The following is a 20,371-nucleotide window of genomic DNA, read 5'->3' as shown; positions in this document are numbered from 1 at the left end:
GCTGTCTTTTAAAGTATACCCACCTCATTCATCATAACATCCCTGGTGAGTTCTGCACTTTTGGTAAATATGCCTTTTTTCCCCCTTTTGCAGTTAAGTTGAGTCATTCGTCTCTTTCCTTATAGCTGCAGATGCATGCAGGCTTTGCTAAAGTGATGCTTTTACGTCTCACATTTCTACTTCTGGTTCTAATTTACTTTGCAAAACCCCCCCCTCCCCTCCCCTCCTACCCTCCGCCGCTGTCATTTGGAGTTATATATGGATTTTTATTGGGCCGGCATTCGTTTGTAAAATTCTTCACATAATTGTGTGCAGAGAGAAAGCAGTCACGGGTAAATATGAGGATTGCAGTGAGGAAAAAGGGAACATTCCTTTGATTAAATGGACTTAAACTCAAATATATTGAAGCACATGACATAAAAGTACAAAGAAAGTCATGTCTGAGTTGTTTATTCTCCCAATAAGTCATGTCTTTGTGTGTGTTTATGTGTTTGCGTGTGTGGTCAGTCAACTCCCTGAAGCAGTGGCCTTGTGTGACTCATTTTGCTTTAACGAGAGATAGAGAGAGACACAGAGACAGAGACAGAGAGACACAGAGAGAGAGAGAGAGACAGAGAGACAGAGAGAGACAGAGAGAGAGAGAGAGAGAGAGAGAGAGACAGAAAGACAGAGAGAGACAGAGAGAGACAGAGAGAGAGAGAGAGAGAGAGAGAGAGACACAGACACAGAGAGAGAGAGAGAGACACAGACACAGAGAGAGAGAGAGAGAGCAGCTATTAAAAACACTTAACCGTGGGGCCCCCCAAAATAAATATAACATAACACAATATAAATGTGACCTAATCGTAGCTTGAATGTGTTGCACCGAAGTTTGCAAGAGGGTGTGTTACCTTTAACTTTGAACTGTAGGATGTGGAAAATTTTAAAAAAAGAAGTGTTTGACGTGGCTCTGCAGTGAAAGAACAGAACATTAAAAGAGCTCATGAGTTTATGGAGCAAAACAGTTGTGGAAAATAAGACTCGCTTTCATGGTTAGTCTGTTTTTTTTCTCAGCAGGAATGTGATAAATAACAAATTGTGAAGCAATTGCCAATGCGTCACGTGAGTCTTAAGATGGTGAGAGCTCATTTTCTCATAAACCTGCCAGAGGAGGCTGGGAAGCAAAGGAACCCAATATTATATTTTTGTTGTTTCAGGAGACAATGAAAGGAAAGGATTGATGTCAGGAGGGAATATTGTGACACAGACTTGACAAAACCTTCCTTTTGCCCGGGAATGTTGGATCCACATTCACCAGCGAACAACAGAGATAGCAGGAATTTATTAGCTAGCAGCGACATCTGTGTCAATTTATCTGCTTTTAATTAGACACTTTATGAGGAGTTGTGGATAGCAGGGGCTGTGTGTGTGTTGTAGTGATTTTAAAGCACTCTGAGACTGTAACTTCTTTCATAAAGCTGTCCTGTATTACGTTTTATGGTTAATTTAGATGTTATACAAGACTAAAGATCTGCAGCCAAAATCAAATCAGGTTAAGTCCATTTTTATTTGTTTAGCCCAACATCTCAAATTTGTCTCTGTACACAATTTCATGTCAATAAATTATTCTTATGGTTTATTTTAACCCTTACATACTCTTCCTATTCTGACTCATAATTAGTCTCTACACCAATTAACATTCATAAATTCCCCCGTCAGTCATTAATAAATGTTTGATTAATCCTTAATGAAGCTGTAAGAGTTTATTCTATTCATTTGTGGTTAAAAAAAAACAACAACTAAAAAAAACAACAACATTCATGATCACTATTTACAATATGAAGAATACAACATGTTTACATTGTGATATTTGAATTAAAAAAAAATACAGGTCAGATTTATACATTTGTATACACAAAAAAGGTCTATCAGTTGCACAAAAACAAAGAAATTATGCATTTTATTTACATTTTTGTATATTGTGGGTCACATTAGGAAAAGTCAGGCTAAAGAAATGTGTTTAGGGTGTTTTTACAGCTTTAAAATATAAACAATTTTGACCCTGAACAGCATGTAAGGGTTACAATATACATAAACAGGCTATAACAACTGTCTGATCCAAGTATCACAGTGTTTATAGTTAATGCTAATTTGCAACACCTGTACCTAGAAGGGTTTTTGTGAAAGTAAGAGATTAAATTACTTTTTTTTTTAAAACAACAAAAGGGAACCAAGTGCAGCTGCAAAATAAATACAAAACAGCACAGAATAAAAAAAGACAATGAGCAAAGTAAAACGTGGTACACAGCACAATAATATACACATAAAACTAAGACATGAGTACAGGTTTGTTGCTGAAATAGCCAGGATGTGGTGAGTCTCTTAAAAAGCGGTGAAGTGTGCAGTAAATTTCAAGTGTTTTTGTGGATTTTTCCCTTCTTTCATAGAGAAAAAGCCATTTGAGTGAAAGATGTTTTGCAGAATGAGACTTTACAGTTTCCACTTGAAGCTGCTCATGCTGGATCTGCTGCAGCTTTGGAGTCTGTTGATGCATTTTGCACAAAGGGCCGAGGGGGGACAGTCCATTTAAACATGCAAAAAGATAAATCTAATAGCTGTTGAGCCATTTCACTAAAAATCAAGCATGGTGGCGCTAGAGGAAAAAAAGTCAGGGAATCACCAAATTCAGTAGGAGTCGTCCTCTGAGAACTATAAATGTCTGCAGAAAATTTAATAGCAATCCATCCAATAGCTGTTGAGATATTTCAGACTGGGCCACAGCAAATTGAAAGTAAATCCATCGAGCCACGCTGCTATCGTAGCTAATAAAAATACACATAAACTACTGTATATATATATATATGAGCTTCATTTTCTTGAGAGCCTGTTTTTTTAGTAGGCTAATTCATTACAGGCATCATGAATCTGGACATTATCTTGAGTGACTGCGGCACAGACTGCTGGTTGTGTGTGATAGCTCCTAGTCAGCACAGAGTCTGACACAGCAGTTGCCTTTCTTTCAGTCTCCCTGCACCTAATAATCAAAGAGCGTCTAGCGATGGCGTGACTGGCTCGAGATTTAAATGCAGACTCATGCCAACTCGAGAAATACCTCTGGCAGTTTCAGATAGTCGACAATCTGCTATATCCTTACAGCTTTTGTCAATTCGCTCCACGTTTTTTAATTCCACTGATCTTTATTTGCTTTGCTTTCAGTCTGTTTTAGTGCCCTTTGAGCAGATGTGGACAAATGCTAAGGAGATATTTCCCAACACACTTCTTCCCCCTATAAAAAATACAACAGTTATGACTCCTTATAAGGTTGCATTAGTTCCCCCTGGGGCCCCTTGGCACTGAAGCTCATGTCCCCCCAAACAGCTTTTATTTTATTCCGATTGGATAACGCTGATGTCAGATGGAAACAAAACAAAAAAAGTGCTCCATCTTCTGGTCAAAGGTCACTGGGAACCAGATTGCCCGTATGGTAGATCCGGCCATGCTTGCGGCCATGATCTTATTGCCCAAGTTATTATAATTCTGTTAACCACAGCATACTGGTTTCTTGTTTATGAAAGGACATCAGTGGGTGGAAATCCTGTTTGGGCAAACTGAAGTAAAAAACCCCTTCGCCAACAGCTGCTATCAAGATGCCTTTCAGTGAAATATCTCGTCTAGTCGATTTTGAGGGATCTGACCAAGGCTGCTGCTAAAAGCGTGCTTAGCAAACCCTTTTGTTTCTTGGATAAATGGAGATTGATATTAACTTGTGATCATTTGTATTCAGGTAGTTTATGAATATAAAGTTTTTGCAAAAATTTGTTTTGTTTGGGCTTACAGACGACGGAGCATCTGGGTCAGTCCGCTAACATCTGCTTCTTTTCAGCAGCAAATTTCCATTGGCATGACTTAAGGGTAGCAATGGATCCTGAAGGTTCACGTGAGTAAATGTTATTCATCCAGATTTAACATACAGAAATCCTAATGGGTTTGTAGTTTGATTAGAAGATTTGTGATCTAATAGAAGTTGAGATGAGCATATTTGAATCCATATATTGTCAAAGTTGAGTCATTTATTGCAATTAGTTACCAATCCTTTCCCTGGACTGTATCTAAGCTATGACTTGATTATTTAATTTTTTTATGTGACTCTGCACAGGTATCCAAGATGACCCAGATGTCAAGGTGCTGTTGGCGGGGTCGACTCTGAGGAAGGTGAAGTCCCGTTTGTGGAAGAAGAATCGGCATTTCCGACTTCTGGCAGATAGCCAGACCATCTGGCACAAGTCCAGACGGGCGGGGAGAGGCCATTCCACTTGTAAGTGCAGAAGTTGTGTGCGCGTGTGTCCTTGCTTTGCTTTCCTTCCTTGAAATTGTGAGGGTCAATCCAAACAGTTAAAATGTGGATTTGGAACATGAGGGTGCATACAAACCCTATTTTCCTTGCTAGGATTGGGCCCCAATCTTAATCTCACCTATCAACCAGATTTCCATCAGGATGCCTAAAGGAATAACTCATTATTTTAGGAAATATGCTCATCAGCTTTCTTGCAGAGATATAGATGAGGAGATTTGATACCGCTGTCAATTCTGTCCAGTAAACATGAAGTTTAGTTAGCTTAGCTTAGCATAAAGTCTGGAAACAGGGGAAACAGCCAGCACAGCTCCATCCAAAGCTAACAAAAATCTACTTACTAGTATCTTGAAGTATCTTATTTGTTTAATCAGTACAAAATTTGAAGTGTAAGGGCTTTACTAGCAAGCTGTTTGAATTATACTATATAAATAAACTCGCCTTGGCCAAGCAGATTTTGTTACCTTTGGATAGAGCCAGGCTAGCGCTCTCCAAGTCAAATCAACACTTATTAAAATAGCACATTATAAAAAAAACATCACTGTTGTCCAAAGTGCTGAACAGGCTTAAAATATGGAAACATGGATAAATAAAAAACAATGAACATAATAATGATAATAAATAAAAGAATTGCAGCACAAGAGAAAATGAAGTCAAGGTGAGTGAGAAGAGATGAGTCTTCAGTAGTGATAGTTTTTAGGGTCTAAGCCAGGGGTGTCAAACATACGGTCCATGGGCCAGAATCGGCCCGCCAAGTGGTCCAATCTGGCCCGCTCTGCAAAGTATGAAAACTGCAGAAAAGTCAGTCCAATTTTTTTGCTGCTTCAGTTTTTCCACCCTCACCATGAATACAACTCTCTTAAAAAAACAATGAATACATATTGTGGTCATATTTAAATCATTCATATGTTGAACATTATACAAAATGTTGTCAATCAGCAGCTTCTGTGCAGAATACACTGGAAAAAATGAGACATATTATTGTTGAAATTGCACTCATTTTCATCTCAGTGTGTTCATCCGTTTTGTAAATAGATGATTATATTAGATTATATTAGATTAAATTAGATAGTTTATAGTCAAGTTATAATATAAATATTAGATACGATAAGATAAGATATTTCGTTTTTTGTCAGGCAATGGGGAAATTTACATTATTGCAGCAGCAAGCAAGCAAAATAAAGAATATTAATAGAAAGAATAAAGAACAATAAATAATAAGCAAACAAACAATAAAAAGACAATAGTGGTACAAAAAAAAGAAGATAGTAGAAAAATAGTAACATTATGTACAGACGTAAAATTGGTGTTGAATGATAAGAGACCTGAGTTTGATAGTTTGATTGCTATTGCATAAGTTTTAAAGTGAGACGAAAACTGATATGTACATTATAATGCAGTTCGTGAAATTGTCCAGGTCTTGAGTGTGTGATTATATATTATTTGGAGGTTATTATGCAATGGTTTTACTAGTTCGGCCCTTGTGAGATCAAATTTGGCTGGATCTGGCCCTTGACCTAAAGTGAGTTTGACACCGCTGGTCTAAGCAGCTCTTATATGAATATTTAAGCTGTTCCAAAGATTAGAGGCACCACCGCAGAAGCTCAGGCGCTTCTATAAATCTTCCAGTTTTTATGCTGAGCTAAGCTAACGGGCTGCTGGCTCCGGCTACAGCACAGACATGAGAGTAGTATCAGTTTTCTCATCTGACTTACAGAGGAAACTTTACCAAAGTGTCAAGCTGCTCTCATAAGAAGCTCACCTCAGGGCAAGATTAAATTATCAGACAGGCAAAGCTGGCAACTGCTGCAGGGCTTCAGACACCCAAAAGCCCCTTAAAGCCTCAGGTTTAGCTTATATCAACTGGTTAATTGAAAATGTGTTTTTCTTGTGGCCTCAGTTACGTGGAAGAAACCTTGTGTTCAAATTTAGTTTAAGGACCTTTGATTATTTTAGTCTTTATTTGGCTCACATGGTGCATATTCTAAAGTAAATACTTGCAATACAGAGTTTTAAAACACAGCTGAAGACTCCAGATTTAAGGGTTAATATCTCACACTGCACTGTAACTTTTTATTCTCCTGTTTTGTATCTGTCTTATTCTATTTTAGCTTATTTTTATTTCCAATTTTAAATGTCTTATGTCTTATTTTGCCCATGTGTTGCTTATATATCCTGTATTGATGAATATTTCTGTTTTACGTAAAGCACTTTGAATCGCCTCGTTGTTGAAATGTACTATATAAATAAATTTGCCTTGTCTTTCCATAGAAAACCCAATGCAGGTAGAATTAGTCCGGCTTAGGAGTCTTGGAAAATAATGGTGCTTTTATGTATAATGGGAGTCAATAAAGCCCAATATATTTTTGATCCAGCCATGATATAGCCTCAAATCATTGGCATTACATGTTCTCAGCAGTAGTGGTTCCTGATAGTCATATCTCTAAAGTCCTGCTGACAATTACAGAAAAATAACTAAAAGTTACAGATACAGGTTAGTAGAAATGCAAAATACAAAAAAGGGACAATAATCCAATCATAATTGATAAGTATAACCTAAGTTTTGTTGCCAATTTACATGCACTTGTGATACTGTCACTTGAAAAACAAGTGCAAAAGTCCTAAACACACCCATGAGCTGAGCTAGAAGCATATGTAAGGCATTAGTAATATAACTCTCTTGTTTCTTTAACCTCACTCTGATTGTGTCCCAGTCTCGGTCACTGAGGTGGAGGCGGTGCGTGAGGGCCACCAGTCTGAGGTCTTGCAGAGCATCGCCGAGGATTTCCCCGCTGACCTGTGCTTCACCTTGGTGTTTCATGGTCGCCAAGGCAACCTGGACCTGGTGGCCGAGTCCCCCGAGGAGGCACGGGCGTGGATCCAGGGAGTGCGCAAGCTGATTCACAGGGTTAAGACGATGGATGCGAAGGAGAAGCTTGACCAGTATCTTTTCACTGTTGTAGAGCAAATACTGGCTCATCCCTTGTCTTCTACTAACTAAACTCCTGGTTACAAGTGTAAAGAGTTATGTTTTTAAAGGATTGGAGGTTGCAAACACAGTATTTCAAGAGACAAAGTTGTTCTATTGGCAGAATTAAACTTTATTGATTAAGTATTCAAGATTAAGTATCCAAAAATGAAAAAAATATGGAGATTATGAAGAACCAGTTTTTTCTAGTTATAAATGACAGTCAGAGCAGTCTAGACTAACTATTGCATTCAATTATGGTCTCATTTAATTAGTATGGTGAGGAAGCTAAGTAACTGTGCATGAATTATATGTTATATTGTTTATTCTAGTGTTGGCTGATATCAAAGACTCATCTCTTGTCTTTTATCCGCCAAACTCAAAGTAGTCTAGTTACATGTAGTCTGATCTGGAGGATTAAAGGTTGCAAACACAGTATTTCATGAGCAGAACTGTTGAATTAAACTTGTTATATGAGGTAGAAGTCAGGATTAACAAACATAACCTACGAATGAAACAATATGGAGATTATGGAACATACATACTAATCCTTTCTAGTTGTAAATGACAGTAAGAACAGTCAGACTAACTATTGTATTCAAGTATGCTCTCTAGAGATGCTGTGCTGTCTCGTTCTTGTAACAATGACAAATAAAGTACTTTGAACTTTAAATAAATTAGTATGGTGAGGAAGCAAAATATAAAGAATAAACAAACAAATACAGTCTTCAGAATCAGAGCTGGAGTTTTCCTCAGCATCCTATCAGATGGGTCAGGGACTGGTTTCAGAAGGCCGACAAAAACAAAGACGGGAAGATGATTTTCAAAGAGGTGAAGAAGCTGCTGAAGATGATGAATGTAGAGATGAATGAGGAACACGCTTGGCATCTTTTCACGGTGAGATTTTGGCACGACAGGAGTAAACGGAGTATCATTTTTGCACATTTTCTCTCATGTTTACCATTGGTTGTGAGCATGGATGTTTGACCATTAGACCTCCTACTGTCCTCGCTGTTGTTTGGGCTGTTTCAGTCTAATTAGGATGTTGGACAGAAGAAAGTTTTGCTTAATTTTGTACTTTTTTCCAAACTGTCCAATCTCAGACTGTGCTGACATATGTAAAACACTCACATATTGCTTTAAAATTGTCTTTCAAAAAAACACCAATGCATCAAATATAACTCCTTTTTGTCCACAGATGGCTGACAAGTCAGAGAGCGACTCTTTGGAAATGGAGGAGTTTGTCCTCTTCTATAAGATGCTGACTCAGCGGGATGAAGTGTGGAAGGTGTTTCAGGATTACTCAGCAGATGGAGAGAAGTTAATGTTGGATGAGCTGGACAGCTTCCTGAAGATCGAGCAACATGAGGAAGAGCGCAGCGCACAGTACCCCCAGCAGCTGATCGACCGCTATGAACCATCTGAAACAGGTAAAAGTGACTGAAAGCTGTGCATCTTCAGTCATGCATTTACTGAAATACAGCAACGTAATGTGCATAAGCTGTTTTAATTTAATAACATTTATTGTAGATTTAAAATCCCTCAGCAGCACTTTGGTTTTATTGCCTTTTATGATTTACACCTTTCTCATACACACATACCATATCAGTACATTAACATTTAGATAAAGTTTGACGAAAACACTATTGCAAGGTTTTTATTTTATAGTGAGCCAGGCCATATCTGCATGGCCTTCATCAATGAAGTAAATGAAACCAAGTAAATGGACCTTGTGAACATTTAAACTGGATATATAAATCATTCAAGTATTTGCTTGAAAAAGCTTTGCTAATACAGGTGCAGGTCGACCTCTCATGTGTTATATTTATTTGTATTAAACTGAACTAAATATTCCAGCACCAATATTCAAGCAGTAAGCGAGACAGTGCATGTGAACTTCTCACTTTTCTCCAATGCACCTGTTGCAAATTCACGTGTGCATTTTCACAATTTTGAGGGACTTTTGATTAACAAAAGCATTTGATTCTAAATTGAAAAACTCTTATGAGATATTAGGGCACAGTGACGCAGTGAAAAAATCTGCATGCTGATGTTTGTTTCTTTGTACTTTCAAACAAACAAGAATAAGAATCTGCAGCCACACTAGCTGCTCTGTGAGGCTGTATGAAGCATGCAGGTGTGCTAACATGCTGATGTTTACCAGGTTCACATATATTAGTTTAGCATATTAACATGCTAACATTAACATTTAAACACAAAGCACAATTAAAGTTGATGAGAATTACATTAGTTTTGCAGGTATTTGGAAGATACATTTGACCTAATCATGGTGCTAAATGAAAATTCAGATGATCAACAAATGTATTAGAATTTATCCTCTCATAACCGTTAATAACCTAGAATAACTGCAGCAGATTACACAGCAACCCACCCAATAGTTTAAACCCTTCTTGTGGCATTGTAAGGAAAACATCAGGGCATCATCAGATCATCCTCTGGTGTTTATGAATGTCTGTACTAGATTCAATTTTTTATTTAGTCTGGACCAAAGTGGTGGACCAACACACAGACCAACCTCACCATGCCAACAGACACATAATTTGAGTGTGTGAACGACTTTGTTTAAACTCCAGCACCACTGCAAAGACGTAAATGATGTGAGCTGTGCTGCCTCTTGATCTGTGAACGCTGAAATAAAATAGTGATGCATTCAGACTTTTTGCAAATTTATTATTTGAACAAACTTCAAATGTTTTATGACTAAATAAACCTGGATTGTGCTCCTGTGCCAACTCTATCTGTATCATCTCCTCCGTGCAGCCAAAACACAAGGCGCCATGTCTTTAGATGGCTTCCAGATGTACCTGTGCTCCCAGGAGGGCTCCATATTTAAACCTGAACATGTGGATCTTCACCAGGACATGAGCCAGCCGCTCAGCCACTACTTCATCTCCTCCTCACACAACACCTACCTCATGGAGGACCAGCTCCGAGGGCAGAGCAGCCTGGAGGCGTACATCCAGTGAGAGCTTCTGGACACACCACACATACAGTGATTTATTCACAGTCAGCGTTTTAACATGCCTGGAATACTAGAAGATGATTTTTACATATAGGATAATAAAATGTGAGCCAGAGTGATTCAGTGATGACAAGTAATCTGTCAGGGAGCTGAGTTTGAGCTGAAAAAACAGGGAAAGACTTATAAACAGTTTTACCCAAGGACGAAGTTTCAGTAGCCGACTTTTTCCAGAATAGATTAAATTGATCCATCTTGTAAATTCAAAGATGGGTGTGTGCTATTTCAGTGTTTTTATATGTTTTATATGTTACTACAAGCTTTAATCTAACATTTTTTGTCACATGCTCATACAAGATGTCATACTCTTGAGGGCTGTGCTTAAAAAGCATACAAAAAAAGGAATAATTATTAGAAAAATACATTTTAAAAAGAGGAAAATTCAAATATAAAAACATAATAAAATATATTTATATATGCAGTATAATAATATTATATTAAATTATAATTACATTTTATAAGTATTAAACTGCTACAGTGTATAAAGGCTTGATGTGTAGGTAGGTTGTGCAATGTTTAAGTACAGTAAAGTGCAGTAAAGTATAGTAAAGTATAGTAAAGTATAGTATAGTATAGTATAGTATATTATACTACATTGTAGTATAGTATAGTACAATATAGTAAAATATAATATAGTATAGTATCAATATAGTATAGTATAGTACAATATATTATAGTATAGTATAGTATCAATATAGTATAGTATAGTACAATATATTATAGTATAGTATAGTATCAATATAGTATAGTATAGTACAATATATTATAGTATAGTATAGTATCAATATAGTATAGTATAGTACAATATATTATAGTATAGTATAGTATTAATATAGTATAGATATAATATAGTATAGTATCAGTATAGTATGGTACCAAACCGTAACGTATCGTATCGTATCGTATATAGTTGTATAAGTAATCTAGATAAAACAAGGGAATAACGTAGTTTTAATTAATATAATATTTAGGTTTAGGTAAAGTTTCATTACTGACGTGTGTGTGTGTGTGTGTGTGTGTGTGTGTGTGTGTGTGTGTGTGTGTGTGTGTGTGTGTGTGTGTGTGTGTGTGTGTGTGTGTGTGTTTATAGGGCCTTGAAGAGAGGCTGCCGTTGTGTAGAGGTGGACTGCTGGGACGGCAGTGATGGGGAGCCCGTCGTGTATCACGGTCACACTCTGACCTCAAAGATCCTCTTCAAAGATGTCATCTCAACGCTCAAAGAATATGCCTTCAAGGTGAATTATTTTCTGAATTACGTGTCTTTTAGGAATCCTCTGTATAATCTTCAAACCTCACTGTGAACAATTTACCGTGGAAGAGAAGAAAAAATCCCTATAAAATCGTGACAGCATGCTCTGCGGTTTAGCGATAATAACAGAGACAGTGTTACTGAAAATAGACATTACTGCTGACAATTTAAAATGCTGTGAAAACCACAAATGAAAACCAAAACGCTCTGCATGGTAGTTAGCCTCAGAGCTGGCTGATTGAGACAATGTGTTTTGGGTACATCGAGCTTTAAACTCTGTTATAAATCACTTACATAAAGGCTGTCAGTTTTTGCATGTGTGCCTAGAGGAGTGTAAAGCCCAGATGGAGCAGTTGGTATCCTTCCCTGCCCCTGACTGAATCAAATGTACCCCTGCTGACTGACCTACATGGAAAACAACCAGGAACTTCTTATGTGTCACTACTTCACTTCTCTGTGCTATCCTACTCAAACTTTCTTACTCAAGTTTTTAGGAGGATATGATGAAGAAACTGTTCTGGAGGATTGTGGAAACTCTTGCTCATGCCAAACTAATATTTGTAATCACGTTGGCTGCTGTGTTTTGCCAGAGCTGATGAAAGAGTTTTAATATATATCTGACAGAAAGCAATTAGATAAGCATTGATAACAACTTGTTGTGTCCTGTTTGAAAGGCATCTGACTTCCCGCTCATCCTGTCCCTGGAGAATCACTGTTGTGTGGAGCAGCAGACCGTAATGGCCCAGCACCTTAGCCAAATACTGGGTGACACGCTGCTGACCACTCTGCTGGATGGGCAAGTCCCTCAACAGCTCCCTTCTCCACAGGTGAGACACTGACTTACTTACTTTGGGTTTTCATCCTATCCTATTATGAGATTGTTTTACAAAGCAGCACAAATCCTAGGGGAATTACGTTTATTAATTTGTCATGTGTTGGACATTTAATCTTTAAAATTAGGATGTTTATTATTTAAACATGTTGTCTTGACAGTGAATCAACCCTGAAATTAAGTTATTTGTGATTTTCAGTGTTTTGTCAGATAACAGAACTAAGAGTCTACAGCCACTCTCGCTAATCTAAGAGCTGTAATGCTAATTGCAAATAAAACTAAACTGTTATATAGATAAAACAAAGTATTGGAGAAACTGCAATTTTTACCTGATGATCAAGCAAGATCAAAAGTTTACAAAGACCATTAATATCTGCACCAAATTGCATCCATTTGGGGTGATTGTCACTCTGAACCACACATTTTTGGCTTACAGGTGGCACTAAATTTAAAGTCATTGGGGTTTATTCTCTGGGGACCACGAACTTCTGGACAAACTTTCATATCAATCCAGTAGTTGTTGAGATATTTCAGTCTGAACTAAAGCAGTAGACCAACTAGCCACACAGCTAGCATGGCTGAAACAATGAACAATAAACATCAGTAAATTATTTGCTCTCTGTGTTAGAAAGCATAATCTCAAATTTGATGGATATACAATAGTTAAAACCTCATTCAGTCTTTTTATTTTGTAGCAGCTTAATGTCAGTCCATCAAATTGGTTGGATTGCCATTTAAGTAACTCATGGTCATGAGAAGATGATCCCTATTTACTTTGGTGATACTCTGACTAGTGCCACCATGAGGTTCATATTTGTGATTTTTTTGTGTCTAGAATTAGCTTGACCACTATTGAACTTTTCATCATGAAATTTGGTACATTCATTGTTCCCAGAGGATGAAATGAAATAACTTTGGTGATCCTTAAATATTCTATCCAGCGCTTCATCTGGTCAATACTTCATTTTGTCCAATACTTTGGTTTAATACCTGTAAAAGTTAATATATTCAACCTCAGCTGTACTTTGTTTGTGTATCATCATCATCATCATCATCATCATCATCATCATCATCATCATCATCATCATCATCATCATCATCATCATCATCATCATCATGACCTGTGTTGACTGACTAATAACAATGTTTTAAAATCTAACCTGAAGCTTCTGTACACATTCAGTCTGTTATTGACTTTAAGATACAAATATTTTCTTACAGCTGATTATCCTTCTCTTAAGGAAACTTTGGTATCATTAACAATTCAGAGGCATTTTAAAGGATTAATGGTCCGTCCGTGCTTTCTAATCCATCTTGCACTGATCCTAAAAGCAAGAGTATAACTTTTAAAACTCTTTTCCATTAGAGAACCTCAGACGATCAATGCTAACTTCAAGTAATGGCAGATAAATGCAATGAGGAATTCCTCTGAGGATACTGCCGATCAAATAGCGGTGTATTGCTGCATTTAGTTAGAAGACAGCAAAGTGCAGGAAGATGGACCATCTCAATGAGTAGTCTGGGTGGTGTAGTAAAGACAAGCACTCAAATCCTGCTGGATCCATTCTGCAACTTCTACTAACATTTGAAACAACATGGATTTCCTTATATCACTTTAACTCTAAATAAACGTCAATATTATTATTTGCACTTTCTTCTTTACAGGAACTGAAAGGGAAGATTTTACTTAAAGCCAAGAAGATCGGCGGTCTAGAGTGTTCTCTCGATGAAACAGATTTAGTTAGTGATGACGATGAGATGGCCAACGGTGACGCTGAGAGCCCGTCTGCAGAAGACTTACCTGCTGAATGTTTAAACCAAAATGAGAAGGTAGAAAGTTCTTGTTATTTGATGATTCGTCTATAAACAGGGGTGTCAAACTTATTTTAGTTCAAGAGCCACATGCAGGCCAATTTGATCTCAAGGGGGCCAGACTAGGGAGCTCCCTGGTGGTCGAGTGGTTAAAGTGCATGCCTCATAATCGCAGCACATATGTAATAAAACATATTATAACTTAACGATAATAAACCATCTAGGGGTACCCTGGTAAAATATACTAATAAAATATGTCTACGCCCATTGAGGCAAATTTGTCCTTTAAATCAAAAATGCAATTTTCATACTTTGCAAAGTTATCCAGTGGGCCACTCCTGATCAATAAGATTTAAGATCACTTGCTGTCACCTGAGACTGTATTTCTTTTAGCATCATTTAGCTGCTTAGTGGACGTGAAGAAAGACAGAAGACGGTGGCAAGGAACGATATCAAAAGCGATGGTGAAGCAAGACAGGACTGAATGGAGAGTGATAAAAAAGGGAGACAGGAAACTGGGTTGGCACGTAAGAGACAGTAAGGCGAGACAAAAGTAAAAGAAGGAAGATAATACAAAGAAACAGGAAACAAGGATATTTAAAAGAAGGCAGATATGGGAGAAAGAAGGAGGATAACGAAGTGAGAAAGAAAACAGAAGCCAGTGTGTTTCTTCTCAGCTGTGGGAACAGGTTTGTTTCTCAATCTGATTCTATATTCCTTATTTAATTGGCAAAGAACATGTTTTATTCAGAGCAGTTCTTGAAAGGCACACTATAAAATGCCAAGTTTCAATAAATTAACAGCCTAATGGAGTACACACAGCATTTCCCAGCAGAGCAGTGAGCAGTTTAACTAAAGCTTTTAGTGCTTTAATTATGGTTGATGAGGCAGAAAAAGGGACTTTTTATCATTTCACACAGATGTTTTTTTCCTAACCACAAGGCCAATCGTAACAGAGCTGGGGTTTGTTTTCTGACCAACTTTCACCTCATTGTGTGCATTTTTTCTCTTCTTTTTAATCGGCATTTAATTCTCTCATTCTTTTTAGAAATCCAAGTCCAAACTCTCCCGGGAGCTGTCAGACCTGGTGGTTTACTGCAAGAGCGTGCACTTCCATGGCTTTGAGCATGCTCGTTTGCACGCCAAGTGCTATGAAATGTCTTCATTCTCTGAGTCCAAGGCCAAGAGGCTTGTTAAAGAGACAGGTAACATGAACACTGAGTTTCTTTACACGCAGATGTACTGTTGTCCAAGTGTCAGTGTTATCTATAGAGGAGCAGGTACATTTCTCTCTATTTATGCTGTAGAGTAGACATACAACGGATTTGCTTTCCTGACACGTCTGTTGAACTCTTCTTCAGGGACAGATTTTGTGCAGTGCAACACGAAGCAGCTGAGTAGGATTTATCCCAGTGGCCTCAGGACCGACTCCTCCAACTATAACCCCCAGGAGATGTGGAACGTGGGCTGCCAGATAGGTGAGGAGATGACCGCCCCCTGCTGGTCAAATAAAATACCTCCACAGTCCAATTCTTTACATTTGATTTGTGTTTGTCTTGAATGTGGCTGAAAAATGTTGGTGTGCTTCAGCAACAGGTTCTTAAGTGTTACCAAGATTAGAATAAAACCACGTATACACACTAAAAGTTTATTTTTCATTTCCAAATGTTCTTATTGCTTGTTTACTCACTTATTTTATTGTTCTTTATTCTTTTTATTGATGCTTTTTCTATTTTTGCCATCCACTTTGCTGCTGTAACACTAAATTTCCCCATTGTGGGACTAATAAATGGATTATCTTATATTATATTTAATACTGCTGCTGCCACTGATAATACATTTTAAAAATTGAAGCAATGCAGGACTCAATCCTAAGAATGCACTGTCAGTTGAGTTAATTGGCAAAATTTAATTGGCCAAATATGAGCAGTGACTGTTACAAACATAAAACAGTGCTGTTGCTGCTGCCACAAAGAAACTCTGAGCATATGTGTTTGCTGCATTCTTTAATTTGTCCAAAGCGTTTTATGAGCCCAGCTGGCTGCAGGATTTTCCTAACCCATAAAGACAAAAACAATCTAGCAAATGCAGTTTAAACACACAAAATAACACAAACTGAGTTCACACATCACAACAGCTAAATGTAGAATTTGTGACACGCATGCCCTCACTTAAGCCACAACGTCCTCCTGCAGAGAGGTCAGGGTCTGCCACATCGCATTTCCCCCTGCCGCTACACAAGTGACAGGACAGACGCTTCCTGTCATGAGGACACAGAGTGGCGTCATTGATGAAAGACAGTCTTCTCACATGAACCTAAAAAGCTAAATAGATGCGTCTGTGTCTGGAAAATCATGTGACACAGCCACAAAAATAAAAAATAATGTGTTAATTAAATTATTTCCTCTCTCTTCCCAAAGTGGCTCTGAACTTCCAGACGGCTGGTCAGGAAATGGATCTGAACGATGGGCTCTTCAGGCAGAACGGCTGCTGCGGCTACGTCCTTAAACCTGACTTCATGAGAGACGGCAACACACAGTTCAGTCCGGAGAAGCAAGGGGAGCGGCAAAACTACAAACCACTCCACTTATCCTTCCAGGTTTAAAACTAAATGAAAAGTCTTCATTGATTGTGGTTTACTAATGTTAATGTGTGTTACAGAAAATCAGCCATAAAACCACAGAACCAATATGCACAATATAGATTATGTAATCTGGTTTAAGTAACATCTATGTATTGTATGTGTGTGTTTATCAGGTGATAAGTGGGCAGCAGCTACCAAAGGTAAACCAGAAAGAGGGCTCTATCGTAGACCCTCTGGTCAGAGTGGAGATCTACGGAGTACCACAGGACCAGGCCAAAGACGAGACCACTCACATTAACAACAATGGTGAGGGACTGCTTAGTTGTATTTGATGATAAACTTTATCTCTTTTACTTAATTTTGTCTTGTCTTTTAAATCTATTTAAACCTAGTTTTTTAACAAACCTTTTCTCTTATTTATCACTTCTTTTCTTTGTTTTTTTTCAACATAGATGGTATAGTTTAGATTAAATTAAAGCCAGAATTTGAAATAAGAATAAACATGTGAAGTGTTTAAAAAGAAATGTATGGAAATGATTTAAATCACATCCCAGTTGGTCATCATCACTCCTCTGCTGCCCTCTACCTGCAGGTTTTAACCCCGTGTGGAATGAAACTCTAAATTTTGTCGTCCACACACCTGAGCTGGCCCTGGTTCGCTTTGTGGTGGAGGACTACGACAAGGCGTCCAGAAATGACTTCATTGGACAGTTCACTCTCCCGTTTACGTGCATCCAAACAGGTGAGCAAAGTGTGGCAAAGTGTAAGGAGCCAAAACTTTCTTTTTTAAAAAATCTAATCCAAATCTTCTTCTCCTTTCCAGGATATCGTCACATACATCTGCTCTCTAAAGATGGAACAGCAATCCCTCCCGCTTCACTCTTCATCCATATCAGCATCTCAGAGGTTACAATATGACGTTAAATTTGAGCATATAAAAGCCGGAGGTTGTCTGGAGTCCAGCGTCTTCATAAACCTGAAACCTGAGAGACGAGAACAGCATGTACCAGTACGTTTTATCTAATATTGAGCTAGTTCCAAGCCAAGTTAAGGGTGTCTTATTTAACATTTTCCCCCTTACATATTGTTGGTCTAATAGCAGTGAGCTGGAAAAATGGTCAGAAATAAGACACTGTAATTTAATTTTTAGCGATTTTCCTTTAAACAAAGCGGAGTCTGTGTCAGTGATTTTTGTCGGGGGAGCTGGAAACTTGCATCTCAGTGATAAATTAGATTTGATGCATCTCTCTTATGGCCAATCTATGAATTCACCAAGAACTACAGACAAGGACTATCAAGAGTGCATGCAATACTACAATAAAAAGTTTGGTAGATTGCCTGGTAACATTTATCAGTATTATTATGTTAAATATGTGCAATACTACAACTTAGCCTGCTATGGAGATACAGTGCAAACAGAAAGTAGTCAGACCCCCTTCAATCTTTCACCCTTCATGTTGCAGCCTTATGCTAAAATCATTTCAAGTTCAAGTTTTTCCTCATCAATCTACACTCAGCATCCCATAATGACAGCACACAAACATTATTATAAAAGTTTTTGCAAATTGATTAAAAAAGAAAAGCTGAAATATCACGTGAACCTAAGTTTTCAGACCCTTTGCTCAGTACTTAGTAGATGCAGCTTTTTGAGCTAAAACAGACATGAGTCTTCTTGGGAATGATGCAACACGTTTTTCACTCCTGGATTTGGGGATTTTCTGCAACTCCTCCTTGCAGATCCTCTCCAGCTATGTGAGGTTGGATGGGGAACGTTGGTGAACAGACATTTTAAAGGTCTCTCCAGAGATGTTCAATTGGGTTTAAGTCAGGGCTCTGGCTGGGCCATTCAAGGACATTCATGGAGTTTTTCCTAAGCCACTCCTGTGTTATTTTGGCTGTGTGCTTAGGGTCATTGTCATGTTGGAAGGAGAACCTTAGCCCCAGTCAATGGTCCTGAGCACTCTGGACAAGGTTTTTCATCCAGGATATCTCTGTACTTTCACCTATCTCCACTCAGGATCTCTGGTGCTCAGCCAGAGTGATCTTTGGGTTCTTGGTTACCTCTCTGGACGTCCAGCTCTAGGAAGAGTCCTGGTTGTCCGAAACTTATTCCAGTTAAGAATTATGGAGGCCACTGTGCTCTTAGAAACATTAAGTGCAGCAAAAAAAAAATGTTGTAGCCTTGCCCAGATCTTTGCCGTGCCACAATTCTGTCTCTGAGCTCTTCAGGCAGTTTCTTCAACCTCATCGCTCTCATTTTGCTCTGATATGAGCTGTGAGCTGTAAGGCCTTATATAGACAGGTGTGTGCCTTTCAAAATCATGTCTAATCAATTTAACTCAACACAGCTGCACCTGAGTTAAATACGCGCGTGTCACAGCAAAGGGTCTGAATACTTATGTTCACGTGATATTTCAGTTTTTCTTTTTTAATTAATTTGCAAAAATGTTTATGAATCTGTGTTTGTGTTGTCATTGTGGGCTGCTGAGTGTAGATTGATGAGGGGGAAAATTAATTTAAATGATTTTAGCATAAGGCTGCAACATAAACAGTGAAAAATTGAAGGGGGTCTGAATACTTTCCGTATGCACTGTACTTCTGGAGAGCTTTTCAGTTTTATTTGGCTTGAAATGAAGGAATGTAAATGACTGCTGCATATCTAGAATGTCTAATTATACCCCTGTTTGCCTTCATATGTACTTTAAATGCAGAAGTAACAGTACTGAAAGTGTGTGGACCACAATTTTAAAATGTAATGAAGAAATGTGAGAAAAAAAAAGCCAAACATCTCTATTATAAACCGTTCAAATACTCGAAGCTTTGCATCCGTTAAGTGCCTGCTTGAATGAGTTATTTGTATTCACTGACAGACACATTCCACATGGTGTATTGTGTTCAATGTAAATGTGTATAGGCTTGTAAATACATGAAATACTTTTTCTGGATGGTTGAACGTCATTTAATAAAATGAATTCACATATATTTCTGACTAATTCATTGTTCATTTATTCATTGTGTAGATTTTAGTTCATTATCACAAGCAAATCTATAAAGACCTCCATTTACACTCTTACACAATATGTACACGTTTAGTCTTTTCGAGGTTTCTTTTTTAAATTTAAGACCTTTTTAATGTCACATAGAAAGCAATTAATACCTGTTTCATTATCATAGTGACCAATGTATGAAGTCACGTATGACACAAAACCAGTAGTGACATAAAGACCTAGAATGATGTATTACACTTTTTCAGTACTTCCCAGCAGTACATAACAATAACTCCCAATTATATAATTAATTAAATTAATGTGATATGGACCCTGACAAGCGACAGAAAATTAACAGATATATAATATTTTCTCTTGCCTGCTGTAAGCAGTAATTAAAACCTCCTCTGACCTGTACTCAAGAAGCTGAATTCAACATTTTTCAAGACCTGTAGATATCTTGGTTTTACATTCAATATCAAATGGTGATTTCTATTGTGCCCACTACGGCTGGGTATCTTTAAGGTAGGGCTGGGCGATTATGGCAAAAATCTAAATCACGATTAATT

The 20,371-nt window shown here is 37.8% G+C and overlaps 1 protein-coding gene across 1 annotated transcript; it reads left to right on the top strand.

Annotated features, from left to right (window-relative positions):
* plcd4b (phospholipase C, delta 4b) lies at window positions 1–19,795 on the top strand. The gene is made up of 16 exons (XM_062431676.1): window positions 1–45; window positions 3,866–3,916; window positions 4,136–4,294; window positions 7,045–7,273; window positions 8,066–8,195; window positions 8,497–8,728; window positions 10,080–10,281; window positions 11,429–11,573; window positions 12,262–12,414; window positions 14,085–14,249; window positions 15,280–15,436; window positions 15,593–15,709; window positions 16,652–16,830; window positions 16,989–17,121; window positions 17,408–17,557; window positions 17,639–19,795. Exons 2-16 carry the CDS (start codon window positions 3,898–3,900, stop codon window positions 17,731–17,733), a joined length of 2,265 nt encoding a protein of 754 aa, XP_062287660.1. The 5' UTR covers window positions 1–45; window positions 3,866–3,897; the 3' UTR covers window positions 17,734–19,795.
* The last annotated feature ends 576 nt before the right edge of the window (window positions 19,796–20,371 follow it).

Source organism: Scomber scombrus, chromosome 13 (genome assembly GCF_963691925.1).
Source record: "Scomber scombrus chromosome 13, fScoSco1.1, whole genome shotgun sequence".
Classification (NCBI taxonomy): Eukaryota; Metazoa; Chordata; class Actinopteri; order Scombriformes; family Scombridae; genus Scomber; species Scomber scombrus.
Note: the sequence above shows the minus strand (reverse complement) of the source record. Positions and strands in the feature narration are given on the sequence as shown.